Genomic DNA, 22,883 nt, shown 5'->3' with positions numbered 1-22,883 from the left:
GATTTTCTCTTGATACAATTGTCTCCCTTCACCCAGTGTTATCTTCTGTCCTAGCAGGTTGATTACAGCTTCGAGCAGGTGCTCGGCGTCCTTGAGTTGGGAGGTGTGCCTGTGTAAGAGGCAGTCCTGACTCTTCTTCTACTTGTTGGGCTTGGGAAATGTCTAACTCCTCATTTGAAACATCTGCACTATAATACGAGTCATCCTCGGAACCATCATCATTATCTTCAAAGCAATTACCAACTGGATCATCATTCACTTAGGGATCATACTCATATGCCTCAAGCACACATGTGGGACCTCCTTGTGGTATATCAAGCTAAATAGCAGCCATCGGATCAGTAACTGGAACAAAAGTGCCCACCTCGCTAAGATGCTTGTAACTGCTACCTGCAGGAGATGGATCGACACTGGTCGTGTCTTTTTTGTTCACACTAGGAGAAGGATCTGATATGACATTCTTCTTAACTGGAGTCACACATAAGACTACCCGTTCTTTCAAGCTTATTCCTAAGAATACACGAACTTGACGATCATTCCTCAATTGAACCGGTGCAAATGGTTGGTCGCCGCATACGTATGGCACCTCGAGTTTCAATTCATACACCTCTCTATCCACCTGAAATGTCTTGTGCAATATGTCAAGTAGTTGCAAGTAAGTGACATCATTCTCTACTGGTATCACTTCACCTTCAGCATCCTTAAAATACCATTCCCTACCATTTGTTTCCCAAACACCGTTGTAAGAAACAAATACATAAACAGTAGAACCTGAAATAAAAAAACACAAATACAATTAGCTGAAAAACAAATGGTAGGAAATGGTATTTTAACGATGCTGAAAAACATGACCATCGAGCCTGCATCGAGCCTCCATCGAGCATGCACGAAATAGTGAGAATGCACATTACCATCGAGCTTGCATCGAGTAGGTATCGAGTAACCATCGAGCACAACATGCAACGTAAAAAATGATGTGCCATCGAGCATGCATGAAATAGTGAGAATGCACATTACCATCGAGTACCCCATCGACTAGGTATCGAGTAACCATCGAGCACAACATTCAACCGTAAAAATTGATGTTCCATCGAGCCTGCATCGATCAGGCATCGAGCAACCATCGAGAATGCATGAAATATTGATAATACACATTACCATCGAGTACCCATCGAGTAGGTATCAAGTAACCATCGAGCAGAACATGCAACCCTAAAATTGATATGCCATCGAGCCTGCATCGAGCAGGCATTGAGCATGCATGAAATAGTGATAATGCACATTACCATCAAGCACCCATCGAGCAGAACATGCAACTCTTAAAATTGATGTGCCATCGAGCACCCATTGAGCACAACCCAAACCCAAAAAATTCCCAGAAAACACAGATCGACAAAAAACCAGAAAAAACCCCAAAAAAATGTGCAAATATTGCTCAGATCTATTCGAAATGCCCAAAAAGTTTAAAGGAAACATCATTAATCCAAGTATCTAAGAAAAAATTGTTTACCCATGAAATTTTTCTCCAAGATTTCTCAACCCTTACTTTGGTCTTGATCTCCTCTACAATTGGCTTTCTTAGTGGCGGTCCCTTGCTCGATGGGATTCTACCGTGGTGCTCTTAGTAGTGGTGTGAGGTGAGGTGAGTGAAAGAGAGTGAGGAAGAAACAAGAAGAAGGAAGAGAGGAGGAGGGAAGAGAGGAGATAGTTGTGAGAGGGGTATTTTGGGTATCCTAAAATGAATTGGCATTATTTTGTAATGATAAAAATGCCTAGCATTTTTTTGAATTACAACCCTCAATTAAGCATAAAAAGTCAAATTTCCCTTCTAAACCTCCAATTGCTTGTTTTATAAAATTTTGTTGGCTTTGTTGTTATGTACATCCTACTTGTTTTGGGGTTCTAAACCCTCTAGTGGCGGGCTTTGTTCTTGTATACATTCTTAGTGGGGCTTTTTTTATATTATTTATCAATTTATGTTTCATACAGTTAGCATAATGTTAGTTTTTTTCTACTTAAAGCACTCACAATAGTTATTCTACTCTATTCTTCAAAACACATTGTTAATTTTTTTTTTTTATTTTACATCAAATTTTTACATTATACCCAATATCATTTTCTCTATAATTTTTGTACATAATCTAAATATTATATCTTTAAACATTTTTATTAATCAAAATAATAAAAAGAATTATAAACTAATAAATTTGGAGAGAGAAAACAAAAAAGTGAATAAAAAATAAATAAAAATTAGAGTAGCTTTAAAAAAATCTATAAATGTAAGGAAAAATATAAAGAATATAGAAAAACTTTAAAAATGAGAATGAATTAAAAGAAGTTGTTGTAAGAGAACTTAACCATTTTTCTTTAAACTTTTTAAAAAGTAGCTCCTCTAAGAGTAATCTTAATGGAGGAGGTAAATTGTTTTATTCTTTATAATATGGAGAAAAAATTGTTAAATAATCTTTCAATGGGTGGTGTAAACTTATATTTTTTTTTACATAAATGAATAGTATTTCTCTATATGTAGTGAAACACTATTCATCAAACTATAAATATTTTATTATTTTTTTTATAAACTTTTGTATATATATATAGGTGTGGTACTAGTATATTTTATTATTTTATTTCTTAAAATGAATAAAATATTTTTTAAAATATAATATTTAAATGATATAGAGAAAAACTAGAGAAGTTGATGTATAATATAATATAAAAGTTGCAGGTAAATTATAAAAAAAATATGTTTTGGTGATGTATTTTGTAATACACTTTCTCTATAATTTTTAGCTAAAACTCACAAAAATATCTTCTATCATGTTCTTTATACATATATTTACAATAGTTATGCACAAATTCCAATTAATTCATATTTACATTTACATATCATTTATATAATATTTTTTTATTATTATTTTTCTTTATAATTTTTCTCTCTCTCATTTAGTATATATTTATTATTTTTTTTCTTTTTTAATTATTTTATTTTACCTTAATTAATAAAATATGTGTAAAGATATAATATTTAAATAATATAGAAAAATATATAAAATCACTCATATATGATATAATGTAAAATTTAGATGTAAAATAAAAAAATATATATTTTGGAAAGTATTTTAAATAATAAAGTAAATCACCCATTGAAAGTGTTCTAACAAGCTACTACATGTGCTCTTAGTTTGAATGAAGATTATTGTAAGAGCATTGATGTAGGACAACCGTAATGTCCAATGCTTGATTAATAATAAAGCATGATCCTCTCCCACATATACTTACCCAAAATTATTTGAACTTGTATGACCCTAATACTTGATTAATGCAATATAATACAATATATTATATTTTAAATTAAAATATACGAGATAATGTTGTAATGAATGATTGTACGTTCAAAAAAATAATAATAAAGAAAAGGTTGAAATTCAAAAGAAAATTACCGTGAGAGCATGATGAAAAAGTATAATTATGAATTAAAATAGTATATTCCTTTCCTTTTTTATAAAAAGGGTACCGCTCCTTTGTTAGTACATAGGCACTTGCCCAGCCACTACTAAACACGTAAGAATCATTGTTAGGGGATCAGTGTTGAGTCATTGTTATTTGTGAGGGAATCAGTGTCGAGTCATATCCAGATCACATCTGTGTATCGATCTTTTTATCTTTTTATACTAAGTCATAGTGATCTTGCTTTTTGTCTCGTCTTCTTTCAGTGACTCACGGCACCTATTTTTCATTTTTCATTCTTCATTTTCGTTTACCATACCAATATATCTCTACTCCACCCTCTTTTCTCTCCCCCATCTCAACCCATTCATTCAACCACTGTCCCTATCGGATTCTGATACCACCAATTTTTCAAGGTATTTTTCTGCTTTACCAAATTTCTATTGTGTGCCTCTCAAAATTCAAATGCCATATCCATTTCTTTATCAACTTTGCTCGCTTTAACTATGGTTTCTCTTTTCTACATGTTTTCGCTATGTAGCTTGTGAATAGGGTTGTTTTGAGAGATGGGTTTCGAGAAAAAAGAGTACGAGTTTCTGAAGGAGATCGGTTTGGGATCAGAAAATCTTGGTGGGTATGTTAATGGCAAGTGGAAAGCAAGCGGACCATTGAGCTCAACTGTCAACCCTTCTAACAACCAGGTTTCCCTTTTCTGTTTAGTGACATTTTTTGGGTGATCATTTTTTCAATCTATTATTAATCTTGCAAATTTGTTTGATTATCTTGGTTGAGGAATTTATATTTATGGGTAAGGAGCAAGTTAATTGTTGATTTTAGGTATAAAACCCCGAAATCTTAACATATGTATTTTTGTTGTAATATAGAACTGTTTTTCCGATTAATATGTTTTTGGATATAGAAAATTGCTCAAGTCAAGGAAGTTTCTCTAGAAGATTACGAGGAGGGACTGCGTGCATGTAGTGAAGCAGCCAAGACATGGATGAGTGTAAGTACATTGTTTCATAATGTTCTATAAGTTATCACATAAACTATGGTTCTGCTTTTGACGTAAATTATAAGATGATTTCAATTTCTTGGGGGCAGATGCCTGCACCAAAGAGAGGTGAGATTGTGAGACAGATAGGAGACGCGTTTAGAGCCAAATTGGATCATCTGGGTCGGCTTGTGTCGCTTGAAATGGGAAAAATACTACCTGAAGGAATTGGGGAGGTTCAGGTATGATTTATGATGGTTCATCTGTTGATTGAATTTTTATCCTATGGCAAGTATTTTCCTTGTCCTAAGAAAGGGAATTTATGTTTGTTAGATGCTAAGAGAGGTCAACAAATTCTGAGTCTAATCTTAGTGGTAGTTCCCTTGTTCAATCTCATTAAGTTGGATTGTTCAATTTCTGTTTTCATTAGTGAACTTTTAAGTTACTGAAAGCTTTTTTTTTTTTTTTTTGCAGGAAGTCATTGATATGTGTGACTATGCTGTTGGTCTGAGTCGACAGCTGAATGGATCTATAATCCCTTCAGAACGTGAGCCTACAATTCTTTCATTGAATTATCTTTTTTTGGCATTGTTCATATTCCCTAGTGAGTATGAGTAAACTGAACCTGTTGCTGATATGTGCTTAAACTGTTAATGAACTTAGTTTTACTTATCATGTATTTGAGTGAAATTAAACTTTGGGATGTCAACCGTACTGATTTCTTTTTTATGTTTTCTCTGCAGGTCCGAATCATATGATGTTTGAGGTACAGACTACACTGGATCATCAAAATTTCCGAAATAGGACTGAAATTTTGTTAATTAATTATATATATATTTATATATATTGATCATAGGGTGTTTATATGCTAGATGTGGAATCCACTGGGAATAGTTGGGGTGATCACTGCTTTCAATTTCCCATGTGCTGTTCTTGGTACGTTCTTGTTCTCTACTGGTTTGCAATAATATCATTTAATTTTAATCCTGTGGTTATTCTTTATTTGAGATTTAGTATAATGGATTTTGAAGAGGATGTTTCTGAGAAATCTAGTTTTCTTAATAATTTCCCCAAAAATTATTTGAATTTGTTTCTGGTTTTAAGGTTGTCATGCACGGTGGGTAGATTTTTGCATTTAGTTGTCTGTATTGGAAAAGGATTATTGCCAGAGCTTCTAATCACAATGTTTTCTTTTTGTGGTGCTTCAGGATGGAATGCTTGCATCGCCTTAGTATGTGGAAATTGTGTTGTGTGGTAAGTTTCAGTCCTCTATTTGCAATTAAAGTAATATTTATCTCTTCAACCAAATGTTGATGTTGATATTTGAGAATTGTTAAATTTATTGAGTTCATTCGTGTCTTTGGAATTCTTCCTTCAAGAAGGTCACATATTCTGCACGATGTAGCCACTAAAGGTGTTATGTATTGTAGGAAGGGTGCACCTACAACTCCATTGGTGACTATTGCTGTCACAAAGCTTGTGGCTGAGGTTCTTGAGAAAAACAACTTGCCAGGTGCAATATTCACCTCATTTTGTGGAGGCGCAGAAATTGGTCAAGCAATATCCAAAGATACTAGAATACCTCTAGTTTCATTCACTGGAAGCTCAAAGGTAACTCTTTCACATAAAAAATACTTTTTGTCACGTGTTTTTTTAAATATAAAATTAATAAGAACTTGAATTGCTAACAGTATTGATAACTGGTGAATCCAACATTCTTAGTAGTAGCCAATAGCCATGGTACTTTGCAAGTTGCAACTGGCCACATGTATGTGGGGATGAGGCTGACTTTTGCGGATTTGTGATTTTTATGAAACAATTATTTAAAGAAATTATTTCCATGTTTCATTGTATAGGTGGGGTTGATGGTGCAACAAACTGTTAGTGAAAGGTTCGGTAAATGCTTGCTTGAACTGAGTGGAAACAATGCCATAGTTGTTATGGATGATGCCGACATTGGACTGGCTGTGCGTTCTATTTTGTTTGCAGCTGTTGGTACTGCTGGTCAGCGCTGCACAACGTGTCGTAGATTGGTAAAAACATTCTTGTCTATGACTCTATGCGATAATCTGTTTGTGGCACTTGAAAAGTACTGATTTTGATTTCTTTTTTCCTGTTTGTGTTTGTATGTCCACTCTTCCTGGTAACAGTTTCTTCATGAACTTGTATATCAAAGTGTATTAGATCAACTAGTTGGAGTTTACAAACAAGTGAAAGTTGGAGATCCTTTGGAGAAAGGAACCCTTGTCGGTCCATTACACACTCAAGGTTCAAGGGAGAATTATGTGAAGGGGATTTCAACCATAAAATCTCAGGTGTGTATAGTATGTTTTGTAACTAATTTAAAGTCTGGATGTCTCTGGTCCTGCTTGGTCTAGTGTTGCTCTCAGCATTGTTTAACTTTTGGCCAATGTTTTGAAAACAATTATTTACTCTCTTCTTGTACTGTACTTGTATAAGCAGGGAGGGAAAATCCTGACTGGTGGATCAATTATAGAGTCAGATGGCAATTTCGTAGAACCAACAATTGTTGAGATTTCATCTAGTGCTTCTGTAGTGAAAGAAGAATTATTCGCTCCAGTTCTATATGTTATGAAAGTTAAGGTACTATATATCTCTTGAACCTTTTTCTTTACTGTCACTGACGAGCTGTTTCTCAGATGTGATTACAAATTTGTGTTTTATAATTTGCAGTCCTTGGAAGAAGCAATTGAATTAAACAATTCTGTGCCGCAAGGACTGAGTAGTTCAATCTTCACTAGCAGGCCAGAAGCTATCTTTAAATGGATTGGGTAAGTCATAACACATAAGTGCCATAGTGCCTCAAAGAAACTGGACATGTGTATTGTCTATAATCCAACAGTGCTATTGAGATTCACTTTTTATCAATGTGAACAATACACACATTTTCCATGGGGGTTCAGAACTACTGTATTCACATCTCATGTATTTCAATATTACACAGGCCTCGTGGCAGTGATTGTGGCATAGTGAACGTAAACATCCCAACTAATGGAGCTGAGATAGGCGGTGCCTTTGGTGGAGAGAAGGCAACTGGTGGCGGCCGAGAAGCAGGGAGTGACTCTTGGAAGCAATACATGCGACGCTCAACTTGGTAAGTTTTCTGTACAGCTCACTAGTTTGCTGGTGGGTCATAATCATGTGAAAGTGATCGATACACGTGACTCTGTTACACAAACACTGAAAAACAATTTACATTATTGTTTTTTTGACAGCACAATCAATTATGGAAGTGAACTACCGCTGGCTCAAGGCATAAATTTTGGCTAGTGAATAACTAGACATCACGGCAAGCCCGGCCCTCTGCATCGACATATCAATGTGAAGACTAGACATGCCTTGCCAGCTTGGATCTTTGATTTCTATCTATCTTGAAATAATAATAAGTTCCCCTGGTGAACTGGCATCTATAATTTCTATGTCGTAAAATGAAATAAAAGTAGTCACTTTAATTATATTATGTTTGTTTTAGTAAAATGATGACCCAACATGAGTTGACCCTGCTAGAGTTTCAAACTTTGACAATTCAAACGCCCTCATGAAATCACAACGTGGATTGCTAGAGCCTAGAAGCTCATAGAAAGCGGTTAATATTCTACTGCGTACATGTGAGTCTGTGACCGATGTGGGACCGCTGAGGTTTATGTATATCAGAGTTACTAGTACCATTATTATAACAGTACGTGGTATATTTCTACCGAATTCTGCACTTCTTCATTGGCTTGCATTATTAATTTTATTTGTACCAAATAACATTTTAGTAGAGTATGACATAGACATAATACGCAAGCACCAAAAACACAAAGGACAAATACAAATTAGGTTGAATTACGTTAGATATATTGTGCATACAGCAATGTTTGGTAGGGGAGCAAAGGGAGAGGAATGAAAAGTTTGGAGAGAAAGGGGAACAGAAAAAGAAAAAAATAATGTATGTTTGGCAAGAGAGAAGAGGTAGAGGAAGACAAAAGGGTGTGTAAAAAATATTTGGTGGGTTCTACCAAAATATAACCTTTCTAATATGGATAGAAAATATGATTTTTATTTTTTTTTAAACAATATACAATTTCTTAGTCAACCTTTGCCTCTAAAAACATACTGGAGTATTTTTTTCATGGCGGTGTTCGTTGTAGTTAAAACATCATTTCTGCAAATTTTTAAAAAATTATGAATAATTTAGAGTGCCGAAAACAGAGTTCCTGATATTTCTTGTTATTTTGATTACTATGCGTATTAAAAAAAATACAAACTTATTTTCAACAGTGTAAGCTATTCGAAATCTTTCAAAAATTTGTAGGATATGTATTTTAACTACAATGAACATCACCCTAAAAAAAATTAGAAAAAAAATACTCTGACACATATTTTCGAAGTTGACTATGAAGTTGAAATAAGAATTTGTTGCTAGTACTCCTCAATAAAATTATATATTTATCCATCATTTTAAATCAAAATACTTTTCATAATATTATTAAAGTATAATTTCACTTTTTTTTGTCAAGAAATAGTGAATTCGATAAATGTTAATATTCATAAATACGATAGGAGGGATCTCTTCCATCGAAGAAAGCTCATCGTCTAGCCTAAGGGCATGCTTAGCCAATTCATGAGCCGTAACATTAAAATTACGACTAACATGAGAAAGAGATGCTCCCAGAAAGTCAAACAATAAAGCTTTTATATTCGAAAAAATGACTCCCATCTCATTGTGATACATAATAGTATTATCCAAAGCTTGGACCGAAGACAATGAGTTGTGAAGAAAAATTTAATGGGTAGGCTAATTTCTCGAACCCATGTTAGTCCCACCAATAGAACTAGTGCTTCATAAAACCACCATATAGAAATCTTTTCAATCGACCATTCATGGAAGAAATTATTTATTTTGAAAGTTTCTAACCAAAGGGACCTAAAGGGTGGTCTTTTGGTTATGTACTAAGGTATTTTCTACCTTGTAGCGGTTTTGCAAGGAATGCTATAATATTCTTATATGTTGATAAAACAACTACTCCAAAGTCAATCATATTAGCGGGTGTCGAAATAGCTGCATCCACAAAAAGAGCGAGATCATGTATTTCTATTTCTTCCTTCCTTTGATTTAAGGTATCCTCTTGTGGGTATTTGATCATTTTGAATTAATGCATTTTTTAAAAATCACAGTAAGAGGATAGCCAAATAGCACTTGTTGTGGTGTTCTTACTTGTTGATCATGAGTTTTCTTATTTCTTTCAAAACCAAACAATCCATGCCACAATTAGCATCTTTCCAAATGAATCTTTTTCTAAAATTTCATAAGCATATAGTAAAATACCTTTGAACCATATATGTTCTATTTCATTTAAGAGAAAAGGGTTTTCCAAGAGCTTCCATATATGTATCAGAAAGGACACAAGAAAACTGCATAAAGGAAATATAAAAGAAATATTTACAATATAAAGGAAAAAAAAAATTTATCTCCTACTTCTTCTAGCCATCTATTTTTCTTTCTTATTTACCAAACATAGTGCTAGAGAAGTTCTTGTGCTAAAGACTACCAATACTAATATGTGGATTTCCAGAGTCAAATGGCTGACCAATAACAAGAAAAATCTCACCAGGCATCTTTTCCCCTTGGATTTGCCTGATGATTGTTACCTGACCTCATTTTTAATATTCTTTATAAGAACACTACTGAATATTGTTTTGATTGTTACCTGACCTTATTTTTAATATTCTTTATAAGAACACTACTGAATATTGTTTTGATTGTTTAACGTAGAAGTCTTGAAATAGTGATAATTGTAATCGTATTAAATTTGGGTCCAACTAGAGGGACCAAAAAGCAAGTGGAAGAAGAAGATTGCTTGATTATTAATTTAGTACTTACAATACCTGGCCAAATTCATAATTTTTCTAGGAAAAAAAGAAAGAAAACTTTGGACCCTGGTCTCCATTTTGATAAGATATTAGGGTGTCAATATTGCCCCACATAAATAAATATATAAAAAATTGTTTTGTAATGTTTTGGCAAACTCCAGCTTTTGGCTAGATATCCAGAAACTTCTGTCTAGTTGCCCAAACAAATAGTGTGGGCAATCGACTTGGCTCCATGCCTCGAGTTTCACCGTAATTTTTTTAGTATTTTCTATGGAGAAAAACTCCAACTTTTCTGAGAATGTTCTCAGCAATTTCATTCTATGTCACCATCTTTTGTTTATTTATTGCAGGTTCAATGTATTTTTCCAAACGCCTATTTCCCACAACAGTCCATACCTAAAACACCTCAGAACCAGCTAATTATACCATAAAAATCGTGAGAGAAAAGAACGCGCTTATTATTCCTTTATTCCATTCTTTTATTTGTTTCTATATATGTTTCCTTAAATAAGAAATGATAATTATTAGTATTAAATCACGGTAAGGGCCAGCCAGGAACGTTAATATGCTTAGTTGTATTTGTTCACTATATGGAAACCTTCTTAAAAACAAATAATAATAATTAAGAAAAACAATTTGACCAAGTAATGAGTAGTAGTGACACACTAAAACTAGAACAGAACATTTTCTACAAAAATTAGTATACAGTACAAAACTGTTGAAACACCATTAACATGGAACACTTCAGCCTATAAGAATTTTATTATAATAAAAGATATTATGTACAATGCAAAGTTCATCAGATAAACTCATTTTAATCTAAAGCTATAAAGAAGATAATAAGTGAAAAAAAAAAAAAACAGAGTTCCCCTGTTTGATATTAGCTCAATGAATCTGTAGATTGGTGAGGTTCAGTTAGATAGAGAAGAGAAGCAACTACCAGAACGAACCAGAGAAGGCGTTGAAACCCTTTTGACAGTTTCGAGAGAGCCACTTGAATTGGAACGAAGCGCTCTGGGCGAGTCCAAGCTCCGGCGGAGAATTTTTCCCATGGCGAAGATTGGGTGCTCTGTTTCTTTTTGCGGAGGGTTTGAGGATCGGAACTTTTTACAGAAAGTTATGTGGCGGTTGAGAGCTTCTTCGGTGGTGATGAGCCTATCGGACCTGAGGACCTCGTCTTTGACCGCCTCGACGCAGAGCCCGCATATCCAACGGCCCTGGTAGCGGTCGCGGACGCGTGAGATGTACGCGGGAGTACACTCCTCCGTGAACCCGCAAGAGTGGCATTTTACGCACTCCACCTCGAGTTGAAGGGCTCCTTTGCTTGCGTTGCTTGTGCTTGTGGGTGCGTGAGACTCTGAACCAGTAATGGCCATTTGTTTGTAACCGGACAACATTGAGCTCATTCTCTCTCTCTTTCTAAAACTCTCTCTCTCTTTCTAAAACTCTCTCTCTCTTGCTTTGCTCTGTGTGTGAGAGCAATAGATGAGTCATTCAAGATATATATATAAGTGGGTCCACGAATGAGTATTTAACTATTCTTTCTTTCTTTATAATTTTTTTTTAATAAAAGTGTCTCTACATATCGAATGAGTTCCTTGTGGTTGTGCTGCATGGATTTTGGTTTTCACTCATTTTGTGGACTTGTTCCTCCCTACCTCCAAATTCTAAATCTTAATTAATTTTATATATTATATTTACAGATTCTTAGTATTGGATTGTATACCCGATATTATTATTATTATTATTATTATATAGTTTAGTATTTTCTGAAGTGTCAAATGATTCTATGAATATGAATCACATCACTACGAATATATAAAAAGAAAAAAAAATTCAAATTTGGTAAGAGAAAAATTTAATACAGGTCATCATATCAATTTCCCTCTAAATATTATGGTAACGTTCCTGAAGCATACTCCAATCATTGGGCGTGTATTTAAACCGGAGAGGGGAGAGTTGGGTTGGGTTGGGTTTGGGTATGGAAAGGCTGCACACCATGATGACTAATCAACTATTGGAGGGTGACAGCATATGACTAAATGTCACTGATGGATCCAAATTGAGTGTTGATATCTACCACAGAATAATTTTTTTTGAGTTGATGAGGTTGATTTTGACTCATCGAAATAGGTAAACCTTATCCTAGACACCACTGAAAATTAAAATAGAAAAGACTTGCAAAATTAGCTATTATCAAAGCCACTCTCTTCTTTGTGTATGATTGAATGAAAACGAGAGTTTTTTTTAGAGATAATGGAGAGAAAATAAGGTAGCCAAAACGATCACGTTTTTGGTATATACACACACATATATTTGTTTATAGTAACATGTAATGTTATTATGATTCTGCATCTTACATCTGCTATTTTGTTTTCAGTATGAAGCTATCTGAATCATTAAATGCAAGCTTAGTTTAGAATTATAGAAAACATACACTACTAGAATCCAGAATTTTATTCTATGGTCACACTTTCCTACTGACTAGTTTTTTCAGCACAAACCAACCTCCTGATCATTGAGCAGGCCCCCACCGCCACCTCCACCGCCGCAGCCAACCTCATGGCTCTGCTAACCTCAAAACAAGCTGTCCAGGCATTTTCAGGCTTTCTGTTGGCTTGTTTGCTTGCTTTTATTTGTGAGGTTGTTTTCTTCTCACCAATATCCCCCGACTCACTTGAATTTCCTTCAACAACATCTTTGTCTTCCACTTTTCCACCAAATAACAAATTACAGGTCAAAATTCATGTCACTTGGACTGTTTTAACACGTACATTTTTCTTATGTTATATATCTTCCAAAAGGGTTATCTAATTTGGTTTTGCTTTTTCGGAATATCTCATTAGGGAGTGACTAAACTTGGAGAGGGATTTCTCGAGGACCCGGAAGATGTTGCTGTGGATAAAGAAGGCATAATTTATACAGCTACAAGAGATGGTTGGATAAAAAGATTGCACAAGAATGGCTCCTGGGAGAACTGGAAGATGTTAGGTGGCCCAAATCTTCTGGGAATTATTACAACAAAAGAAGGTGATATTGTTGTATGTGATACAGAAAAGGTAGAGAAAGATCACTCTCCAAAGAATGGAGTGATTTTTTGTTTTTGTTTTTGTTTTTTTTACCGAATTTAAATCACCTCTGGTTTGAAGATATATCAGGGAGAAAAACAATGGTTTTCCATGATTTGCAGGGTTTGCTTAAGGTTGGTGAAAATGGCGTATCAGTAGTCACTTCACATGTTAACGGGTCCAAAATAAGGTAAGTGAAAATGGACTATATGTACAAAAGTCTACTAAGCTTAGTACCATTGTCTACAAGCCATGTATAATCTTTATATGCATATAATGAGGTAATAACATATTTTGGTTAGATCAGACAACAAGCCAATTTAGGGAGGCACTTCCAAAAGAGTTATGGCGTCTCTAAACTTTGGTTTCTAACAATCAGTAGACAGTTTTGCCCTTGTGAGTAAATGACAACTGAGCTTTACTCGTTTCTTGTCTTCATAATATAAAATGGTTGTTCTTGGCCGTGGTATATAACTCTGCCTCCATATCATGGAATAAGTAAGAAGTGAAAGACTATTTGAACAAGTTAGTTGAGAGAGAGAGAGAGAGAGAGGGCAAGGCTCTTTAATGCCATCCAAGAATAGAAAACGACACAACTAAACCGCGTGATCAATTGAGATGATCCATGTGCAAGCCATGCCAAATCCTTATGATGCGACACAGAACAAAAGGGCCATCACACTTTGGAGGTGTTGTTGGGACCTGCAGCCCCCCTTAACTAATAGTAAGGCCCTAAAGGGAATCTTTTTTCTTTTCTTTGGTAGGGACCGATTACTACTGCTATTCACACATCATGGTTTGATGTCGTTTTTCTTTTTCAGTACTTTTCTTCCACGTGTGGACTTGGAGTTTTTTGCTCTTCAATTTTAGTCTCTCATTTTCCATAGCAGCCTAAATAAAAATTTAAATTAACCCTCTTCAACTTGGCAAATCCTGGGGCCGGAGATGTCAAATCCTTTTGTTTTCTATAGAGAAAGAGTGAAAGATTGCCACAGGTCCATTTGCATTGGGACCATGATTGTTACTGTAATAGTTTTCATGTAGCTATCAAAACCACTCTGCCACAGGGTTTATCAGATAAAATTATCATATTATCCAAAATGGTCTAGTGCACACATAAACACTTTATATTTGAGTCTATTTAAAGAAAGAAAGAAAGAAAAAATGGAAATGTAAAAAAGTAAATAAAACAAGCAAATTAGCCTACAAAGTTTATATTTTTCTGGTGAAACAAAGTTAAAGATTTGTTTGTTTGAATCAGATTTGCAGATGATGTGATCGAAGCATCGGACGGTAGTCTATATTTTAGTGTTGCATCCACTGAGTTTGGAATCCATAATTGGTATCTAGATGTGCTTGAGGCAAAACCTCATGGTCAACTGCTCAAGTACGACCCATCATCAGGAAAAACTTCAGTCATACTTGATGATTTGGGCTTTGCTAATGGTGTTGCTCTCTCAAAGGACCAAGATTATCTGGTGATCTGTGAAACATGGAAGTAAGCTTGTTTTAACACTTCTAGCAACCTAAGATTCAAAGACCACTATAATTGGTAATAAATTGTCACATATGTAGTAGTGTAGTAAAATCGTCACATGACCAAAAAAAAACATAGAATTATTAAGGCTAAACAGGTACCATACTGTCAAGTCACAATAAGTAATGATTGCATCACTGATAATGATGTGTAGTTTTTCTTTCACACAATTGGCCACTCAATATTCAAAATCAATTACTTATGCCTGCCAACTGTCAACTGGGGTTGCATAGCACTTTTGGTCATACTAATTGAAGAGAAAAGTGTCGTTTACCTAATAAGAATGCATTTTGAAGACTCAATAGTTGTCTTCTTCTCTCTGCAACCTGCTGGGGCATGAACAAATGTTGAGTACTAGTTACAACACATGCGTCAATGATACGTTGTCGTTTTGGTGACCAGATTTAGGTGTCTTAAGTACTGGCTCAAGGGAGAGAACAAAGGAAAAACAGACATCTTTATTAAAGACCTTCCTGGTGGACCTGACAACATTAATCTTGCTCCGGACGGGTCTTTTTGGATCGCTTTACTTCATGTAACATACAACTATTGAGATTTTTACCATCAAAGTTGAACAAGTAATTATGCTTAATTATTTATGATGATTGTGTGTGAAAAATGCAGCTGAGTACTGAAGGGCTGGAGTTTCTCCACAAGTCCAAGACACTGAAGAAATTCATAGCAACATTTCCAAAACTAGTGGAGCAAGTAAAAGGCCTGGAACGGAAAGCGACAGTGGTGAATGTGGCAGCTGATGGAAAGATTACGAAGAAATTGGATGATTGTGATGGAAAGGTGATGAAGTTTGTTACAACAGCTATTGAGTTCGAGGATCATCTTTACTTGGGAAGTCTCAGTTCCAACTTCATTGGGAAGTTTCCACTCAAAATTGCTTAGTATGGAAATGGAGACTAGGTAAGAAGTTCTCAAAAGAAGCCATGTAATGGTGATGTAGAAAAATAATAGTTCGGACTCAAGTCTATATACTTGGTTTATATTAAATTAACGTAAGGAGTGTACAGAGTCGTGAATTGACGAAATGCAACCGAGTCACCTACGTAATATTAAAATTTTAAAACAAAAGAGATGATTCTTTTCACTTTCTTCAAAAAGCAAAAATAAAAATATAAGTGGGAAATGGAAGTTTTGCATTTTCATGCACTATGATAAGAACAGCCCCATTCAAAAACAACAAATTGTTTTACATTATTTCCCTTCCTACAAAGAAACCAACAAAATCACAGCCTAGTGCAATTTCATCCTCTTCTCTGAATTATTCTCAACTCCACTGGGAGATGGCCTCAGTTGCTTGTTTACCTTACTGTTGATGAACTCTGAAAATGATGGGATTGCTGGCAGTTTTGCACTAGGAGAAGAGCATTCTATTGGCGAAGCACATGTAGGAGTTTCAGATACAACACTAGATTTATCTTCAGTGGTGTGTTCTCGATGACCCTGATCAGGAGTAGGAGAAGTTGCAGCTGAAGTTTCTGGTTGTGATGGAGAGCTGGCAATGGCACCAAGCCGATCATTTAACTCAACTGAAGTTGTGATTGATAGCCACCTCACGGTACTTGCCACTTGTGAATAATAGAATGATTTACCGGTTTTCCCGTATTTCTTGTAACACTCGTTTTCAAGAAAAGTGGCTGATATTTCCACTTGATGCCTATGCAAAGAAACATTGAACTATGAATACTAGGAAATTCTGTAGGGCTTTCAGGCTAAATTCTTTTGCTGACAACAATGTAAAAGGGATGGAATCAATTGTTGATTTGAAAATTCTTTAGGACTCAAAAAATGAAATATTAGCATACTTTATGTTGCCAAGCCGCTGCTGAGCTTGCTTGAAAGCGTTTAGTAATCTTTGCCTGCTTGATTCTCTCAGGGTGTCGGATATAGCATTCTTGTTTTGTTTATTGCCCTTCATCCAGTAATAATAACAAGTAGCAGGGATAAGAAATTTAGAATAGGTTAACGGGTTAGTTTAGCTAGCTGAAATAACATATATGCAAAGTAAATAAATAAACTTTAAAACCATCACCATTATACTTGGCAAATCAACCCTATATGTAAGTAGTAGCATATTTAAGCGATTGATTGATTAACATGCATGTAAATGATGGATGGCTCTTCTCAGAACAAACCTGCTCATGTTTGCTCTCATAATATTTTTCTTCTGCACGTTGCAAGAAATCAATCTTCTCCTTAAATCCAGATTTTGTTGACAACTTTGACTGGCCTAATCTGTTAATAACCTCAATGCCATCTGCCAGTGAATGAACAAAATAGGACCATTGAAGTTTAGCAGCTATTTTTTTCACAAAAAAATTATTTATTTCTAATTCCCAGCAACAGAATACAACATTGAAATTGTTGAGAAAATGATATACCATCAGAATCAGATATGGCTTCCTCAGAACTGCTTGCTTCATCATCACGATTCCAGAATTCAGAAAAATTTCCTCCATCATTTACAGTGGAAGAGCTGAAAGAGAATACACAATAATAAATTAGCACCTACTATTGTGATTCTTCAACCCTAAGGGAGTAAGATTTGGCATTCAACGTGCAAGAGTTGCCTTTAGAGTCCATTGTTCAAAATGTGTATATGGAAACCACAACCCTAATTACTACAGTAGCTTTCAGCCCAACTAACCATTTGAAATTTATCTTCAGCAAAGTATGACATACTTTTTTGAAGTTCAACCACTGTCCTATTGCACATTTTATAAAGCCCGTTTTGAATTACTGGGTAATATTTATATCTATGGCTGTCTAACCAAGTAATTATTGCAGCTCAAATCAAAGGCACTGACATCTGAATTTATAGGATGCACCTCATACTAAATCACAACTGTTAAAGCAAAATATAATAGTGCAGTACTAAACAAGCATTATTTAAAGATTCACCTGCTCATAAAAATTCGAGAGGAACCACCTTTGTTCCTAAGAACACTAGTGGTTGTAAGCTCCTCCAAATACTTTGCAACTAGATTTGGATGTTTGCAGCCATCACACGACTTCTTACACAATGATGCAGTTACCTGTATTAGAATGTTAGAGCTAACTTTGAGCTATTAAAACTTGTTCAGAATCAGGTTTAGCATCCTAAAGTTAGCAAATTATCATACCTGTTCACCAAAACTTTCAAGAATTTTTTTCCTGCGGCATCCAGAACTTTCACAATACTCTACCATCTGCAGTATTTGTATTTGAGAGATCAAATATAAAAAGAGAGAGGTCCATTCAGACCTTAGGAAATTGAAGATAACCTGATGGAAGTCCGTCAGGGACTTTTTTGACAAGCCTTCCTGTGCATTGGAAGCCTTTAACTTCTTACCCTCTGCATTCCTTAGAATAAATTCCTGCAAAATAGTTAACAAGGCACAAAGATTTGTTGAATATGCAAAGCAGTGTAGAAATAAGAATATTTCAAGTCATTATACGAACCATTCTTTTGCGATCATCAATTCCGTAGTACAACAAACTTTTGGATAGTAATTGATCACGACCAGCTCTACCTGACTCTTGATAGAAGGCTTCCATTGACTTAGGAATGTTAAAATGGCAAACTATTCTGACATCCTTTCTATCTATACCCTTGTAAATAGACAATATCTCGATAAGCCATTAAAGGAACATGACATCTGGTTTATCAATATCACCAAAATCTTAACTGGAAAAGTAAAAGAAAAACAAATAGAGACTGAGTTGCATACCATCCTGACCAAACACCGAGAGTTCAGAAACTGAATGCACCACTTAGGCTCCAAGAAAAACATAGAAAGAAAAACAAGGAATGCATCACAAAACACACAAATAAAAAAAATGGGGCAAAAAGAAAAAGCAAAGCACATCCAGAACCTCTCCACCAAATCTTAAACCAACAAAGGTCATTTAATTGTAACCCCAAAATCTGGAAGTAATGGAACAGTAAACCATTTCCCTCACAATTACAGAAATTTCTTGCCGATTCCCAATATCTTGTTTTCTGATGCAAAACAAGTCTACCACGTCAAGTTGGGGCTTCTAAAGGTTTGATTACATAACCATGGTCAGCTCCATGCTTTATAAAGAGAAAAGTGATGACAAAAATAATATTATTTTTCACATGTTCTAATCATTTTTCTTTATAAAATACATTTATGGGGATCTGAACCCAGCCCATTCTCTAAGACTCACTCATCCAACCACTTGAGCTAGCCTCAAGTGGCTTCACATTTCTAGTCATCAGCTAGGGAGAGACCTCACTTCACTTGGATATGCAAAAAATTCAAATTTTATGTCACTCTGACATCATTAGATGCATTTCAATGATGCAATGGATCAATGTAATGATAGGTATTAAGCCCTGAAACAATCAAACGGATGTAGAAATCCAACAAAAGAGAAGCAGTCACACATAGTTAAGAATACAGGAAAAATAAATTGAATAACTTACATAAAATCTTACCCAAAAGCCACTGTGGCAACAACAACTTGTATCTTAGAAGAAATCCAATCTTCTAGAACAGAACTACGCAGTTTATCATTCAACCCTGCATGGTACGCTGAAAAAAAAAAGGAAAGAAAAGCAGAATCATCAGTACATGTCAACTGAAACCGCTTGCAAATTGTGAAGGGTAAAATCATGTATATACCAGCAGAAGAAATGCCAAATTTTGATAGATGAGCAGATAAGTCGTCACATGCCGTACGTTCAAGGCAGTAAACAATAGCACAAACATCTCCTTCAGATTTGAGTAGATTAGACAAATCAGCATAGGCATCATCCAAAAGGTCCTTGTATCGAACTGTATCACAGAAAAATCTCATTTGATGTGTAGAAAAGTGAACTACAATTTACAGCTTGCAAAAAATCAACTTTCAAAATAACCAGAAGAAACCTTCCATCAACAAGAGAGATTGTTGACATTGGAAAAAGATCAGTAATGTGGCTTCCTCAGTGTGAATTAATTTATTTTAGTTTTCCTCTTCTTCTATTCATTTGGAAGGATTTTGGGAAAAAAATTTCAAGCAATTTCTAATCTGCCATTTTCAAATTTGCTCCAAAAATGTATCAGATTCTGCAAAAATATATTACTTTACAAACATGTTTGCACTTAGAAATTCCTGCAAAAAGGATTTATGGGCTCTAGCATCAATCAAACAAGAAACTTTATTTAAACAAAATCTGACCTAGGGACATTACTCGTGAAACAAAAATAGATAACAGTTCAACCTGAAAAAAGAGGTCCCACCCTAAATGCTAGGAAAAGAGTAAGAACCATTGGATAAAGTTAACAAAACCAACATCAATGGAGAGTTTCTGGCATTATAAATGTGCTAAAAGACAATGAACAAACTCTATCTGAGTCAAAGTCTGGAAGCAAGACACACCTTCATAGTATATATTAGGGCGATTAAAAGAAGACTTGAGGACTAATGGGTCTTGCAAGCACAAGGACTCAATAACATCTTTCTGAACTCTGCAAAACAAAAGGATAATCAATGAACTATCTATCATTACTCAGTGATTAATTGTTTAGTTTGTACTTTCCAAATAAAGTTAAGTTCCCACAATTTACATAGAAAGAAATTACAGCTAGTGCTTCATGAGACTCACTTTGGAGCAGCTGTAGCTGTCAAAGCTAGAATAGGTACACTTGGAAAGTGGCTTCTCAGAGATGAAAGCTTCCGGTAGCTAGGCCTGTTTCAAATATATGGTTTAAAAGACAAAATAAAAAATGATGTCAAAAAAGTTTTGCAATGTACATAATCAAGATAGGGACATTCCATTGTCATTTTGCACAGACCAATAATTACATTTAACTCTCAAAAACTAAAAAAGATGAGAACTCTACTACTCTAGTATACAATAGGAGTGTGAGCCTCCCAGAATCTAAAAAATTCTTTAATTCTTTTTTCCCCAGACCCAGAGGTGGAATGAAAAAGATATAAAGTATAATTTATTTGTAAGTGATCAAGCGGAACTAATTTTAAAACTTACCAAATGGAAAATACACTTCAAACATAGTCAAACAGAGAAAGAAGAAGTGAAGTGGACTGAAGTAGGTTGCCCCTGAGATTTTTTTTTCTCCACTTGATACATTCAAGACAACAGAACACTTGAAGTTTGATATCCGGTCCTCTCTTAGGATTAATTGCATTTTCTATTGGGTTTATGACATTAAGTGCAATACTAGGTAGAAAAAAAGAATGTTTACAATTATCACAGTTCACAAACCTGAAGTCATGTCCCCAAGAAGAAATGCAATGGGCCTGAAATTCCCCAGAAGAGGTAAAGTTATACACAATAATTTCCAGCTAAACTACTTAAAGGCTATGAATAGTATTTCATACCTCATCTATGGCTATGAGATTCAGTAGTCCTCTTGCACAAATCTTTGTCAGCTTTGACATAAATCCTGATGTTGCAATCAGTTCTGGGGTAACATACAATAGCCTTAAAGATGGCCTTCCAGAATTAATTTCTTCGTGAATCTACAGAGTATAAAAGGTAGTTCAGTATTCTCAACACAAGATAAATTTTTATCTTCCTTAGTAACTACCAAGGAAAAACATGGGAATTTGAAAAAGAACAAAATTTAAAACCAAAACAATACAAACACCTAATAAAAAATTAATCAACTCTTGATTCTTACTTCTTAGGCAGCCTCATAATTTGTTAAGTTACTAAAAGTTTCTCTACAAATTTCTGAAGGCTCTACGGCATAGTGACCAAAACCCAAAAGTTCAATCCCAAACTTTTAGACATAAATATATTGCAAGAAAATAACAAGAAGATATCAAAGTTGACACATTTCACCTTATTTTTAACAGCTGACGTCTGGGTTGATGACAAATATTCAGCAGCAATTCCTTTCTCTTTCAATGCAGCCACTTGATTTTCCTGATCTCACACAAATTTCAATATTCCCTGAATCTCAATCATCAGAAGATAAGAATACAACAACCAGTTGAAAAGTTTTGATATGCTTACCATCAATGCTGCTCATGGAACAAAAAACAAGAGAAAAAAGTTAGAAGCTTCTCTCATCTTTTTAAGACCATTAACAATTTAAACAGAAAACAAAGTACGTAGCTTAAGCTCCACCAAAATTGTGAGAAATGAAACAAAAAAAAAGTAATTAGCAATCACCTATTAAGGGACAAACAACAAGCACAATTCCGGCCTTCTTTGCCAGAGCAGGGATTTGGTAACACATGGATTTCCCCCCTCCAGTTGGCATCAGACAGAAGCAATCTCTCCCTAGAATATATCAATGTAAAAGAAACGTTCACCTTTCTCAAAATTTATAAGAACCCATATCATTATTCAGTAAAATAATTTTGGGCAGGTACCATATATCATCATGTTACAGATACTGTAGGAGGTAAAGAGAGAACATATGAATATGATATTAATAATATATATCAAAATTCCGCAATTAATTAGCAAAGGTTAGAAAGAAAAGCGTGAATGTGAATGAGGAGCAGTGAATACCTGACAAAATAGCTTGAATTGCATCCAATTGCTTGCCTCTGAAATCCGCATACCCGAAATGCCAGCGCAATAGCTTCACCAGAGCTTCTTTGCCGTAAATATTGTTCCCGTTGCTCCGACTAGATGAGCTCTGCAATGGCAACGGAGACTTCTTCATCTTCCAACGACAGCTTCGAGATTATCTCGTCTCTTCAGGTCGCTTTGCTCTCCTCAAAAGAAATTCGCTCCCTTTTTGAAGCTGAAACAAAAGCGTTCTACGTTACTTACCACCGCTCCGATCATTTTCGCGCTCTTCTCGGGTCACTACTTACTGCCTTGTTTATTTGCCACTAACGATGTCGTTCTTGTACGATAATCTCGTGGCTAACACGTGCGAAAGGTGTACTTTAATTTCAATTTACCCGCCATCCGACTATTAGGGTTTTTGGTACGAAGTTTGGTGTTTAGTATGAGGTTTGGGTTTGGGGACTA

The 22,883-nt window shown here is 35.1% G+C and overlaps 4 protein-coding genes and 1 long non-coding RNA gene across 6 annotated transcripts; 3 read left to right on the top strand and 2 right to left on the bottom strand.

Annotated features, from left to right (window-relative positions):
- Positions 1–3,597: 3,597 nt before the first annotated feature.
- Positions 3,598–8,179, top strand: LOC133797293 (aldehyde dehydrogenase family 7 member A1). The gene is made up of 15 exons (XM_062235150.1): positions 3,598–3,863; positions 3,989–4,148; positions 4,367–4,453; positions 4,552–4,683; positions 4,916–4,988; positions 5,185–5,207; positions 5,314–5,377; positions 5,650–5,695; positions 5,872–6,052; positions 6,298–6,474; positions 6,592–6,756; positions 6,905–7,045; positions 7,136–7,233; positions 7,407–7,556; positions 7,678–8,179. The coding sequence occupies exons 2-15, from the start codon at positions 4,014–4,016 to the stop codon at positions 7,730–7,732; spliced, it is 1,527 nt and encodes a 508-aa protein (XP_062091134.1). The 5' UTR covers positions 3,598–3,863; positions 3,989–4,013; the 3' UTR covers positions 7,733–8,179.
- Positions 8,180–11,047: 2,868 nt separating this feature from the next.
- Positions 11,048–11,822, bottom strand: LOC133797289 (uncharacterized). Its single transcript, XM_062235148.1, has one exon. The coding sequence runs from the start codon at positions 11,722–11,724 to the stop codon at positions 11,230–11,232; it is 495 nt and encodes a 164-aa protein (XP_062091132.1). The 5' UTR covers positions 11,725–11,822; the 3' UTR covers positions 11,048–11,229.
- Positions 11,823–12,649: 827 nt separating this feature from the next.
- Positions 12,650–16,806, top strand: LOC133797288 (protein STRICTOSIDINE SYNTHASE-LIKE 4-like). 2 transcript variants are annotated; one of them, XM_062235147.1, is made up of 7 exons: positions 12,650–13,054; positions 13,165–13,377; positions 13,509–13,576; positions 14,648–14,884; positions 15,326–15,458; positions 15,548–15,838; positions 16,283–16,806. In XM_062235147.1, exons 1-6 carry the CDS (start codon positions 12,881–12,883, stop codon positions 15,818–15,820), a joined length of 1,098 nt encoding a protein of 365 aa, XP_062091131.1. In that variant the 5' UTR covers positions 12,650–12,880; the 3' UTR covers positions 15,821–15,838; positions 16,283–16,806. The 2 variants fall into 2 exon arrangements, with proteins under 2 accessions (XP_062091131.1, XP_062091130.1); XM_062235146.1 differs by lacking the exon at positions 16,283–16,806 and having other exon boundaries at positions 15,548–15,963.
- Positions 13,583–14,584, top strand: LOC133797292 (uncharacterized). The gene is made up of 2 exons (XR_009875629.1): positions 13,583–14,110; positions 14,208–14,584. It is a non-coding gene; the product is annotated as an uncharacterized LOC133797292 (long non-coding RNA).
- On the bottom strand, positions 15,890–22,727 carry LOC133797290 (ATP-dependent DNA helicase Q-like 3). Its single transcript, XM_062235149.1, has 19 exons — positions 22,413–22,727; positions 22,068–22,178; positions 21,909–21,916; positions 21,735–21,818; positions 21,269–21,409; positions 21,153–21,187; positions 20,532–20,615; positions 20,306–20,394; positions 19,567–19,719; positions 19,380–19,476; positions 18,646–18,649; positions 18,377–18,526; positions 18,199–18,291; positions 18,058–18,123; positions 17,837–17,970; positions 17,317–17,411; positions 17,071–17,192; positions 16,741–16,847; positions 15,890–16,592 (listed from the first exon to the last, which is right to left on the bottom strand). The coding sequence occupies exons 1-19, from the start codon at positions 22,567–22,569 to the stop codon at positions 16,169–16,171; spliced, it is 2,154 nt and encodes a 717-aa protein (XP_062091133.1). The 5' UTR covers positions 22,570–22,727; the 3' UTR covers positions 15,890–16,168.
- Between the last annotated feature and the right edge of the window lie 156 nt (positions 22,728–22,883).

This window comes from Humulus lupulus, chromosome 8 (genome assembly GCF_963169125.1).
Source record: "Humulus lupulus chromosome 8, drHumLupu1.1, whole genome shotgun sequence".
In the NCBI taxonomy this organism is placed as follows: Eukaryota; Viridiplantae; Streptophyta; class Magnoliopsida; order Rosales; family Cannabaceae; genus Humulus; species Humulus lupulus.
The sequence above is the reverse complement of the archived record's forward strand: the minus strand, read 5'-3'. Positions and strand labels throughout refer to the sequence as shown.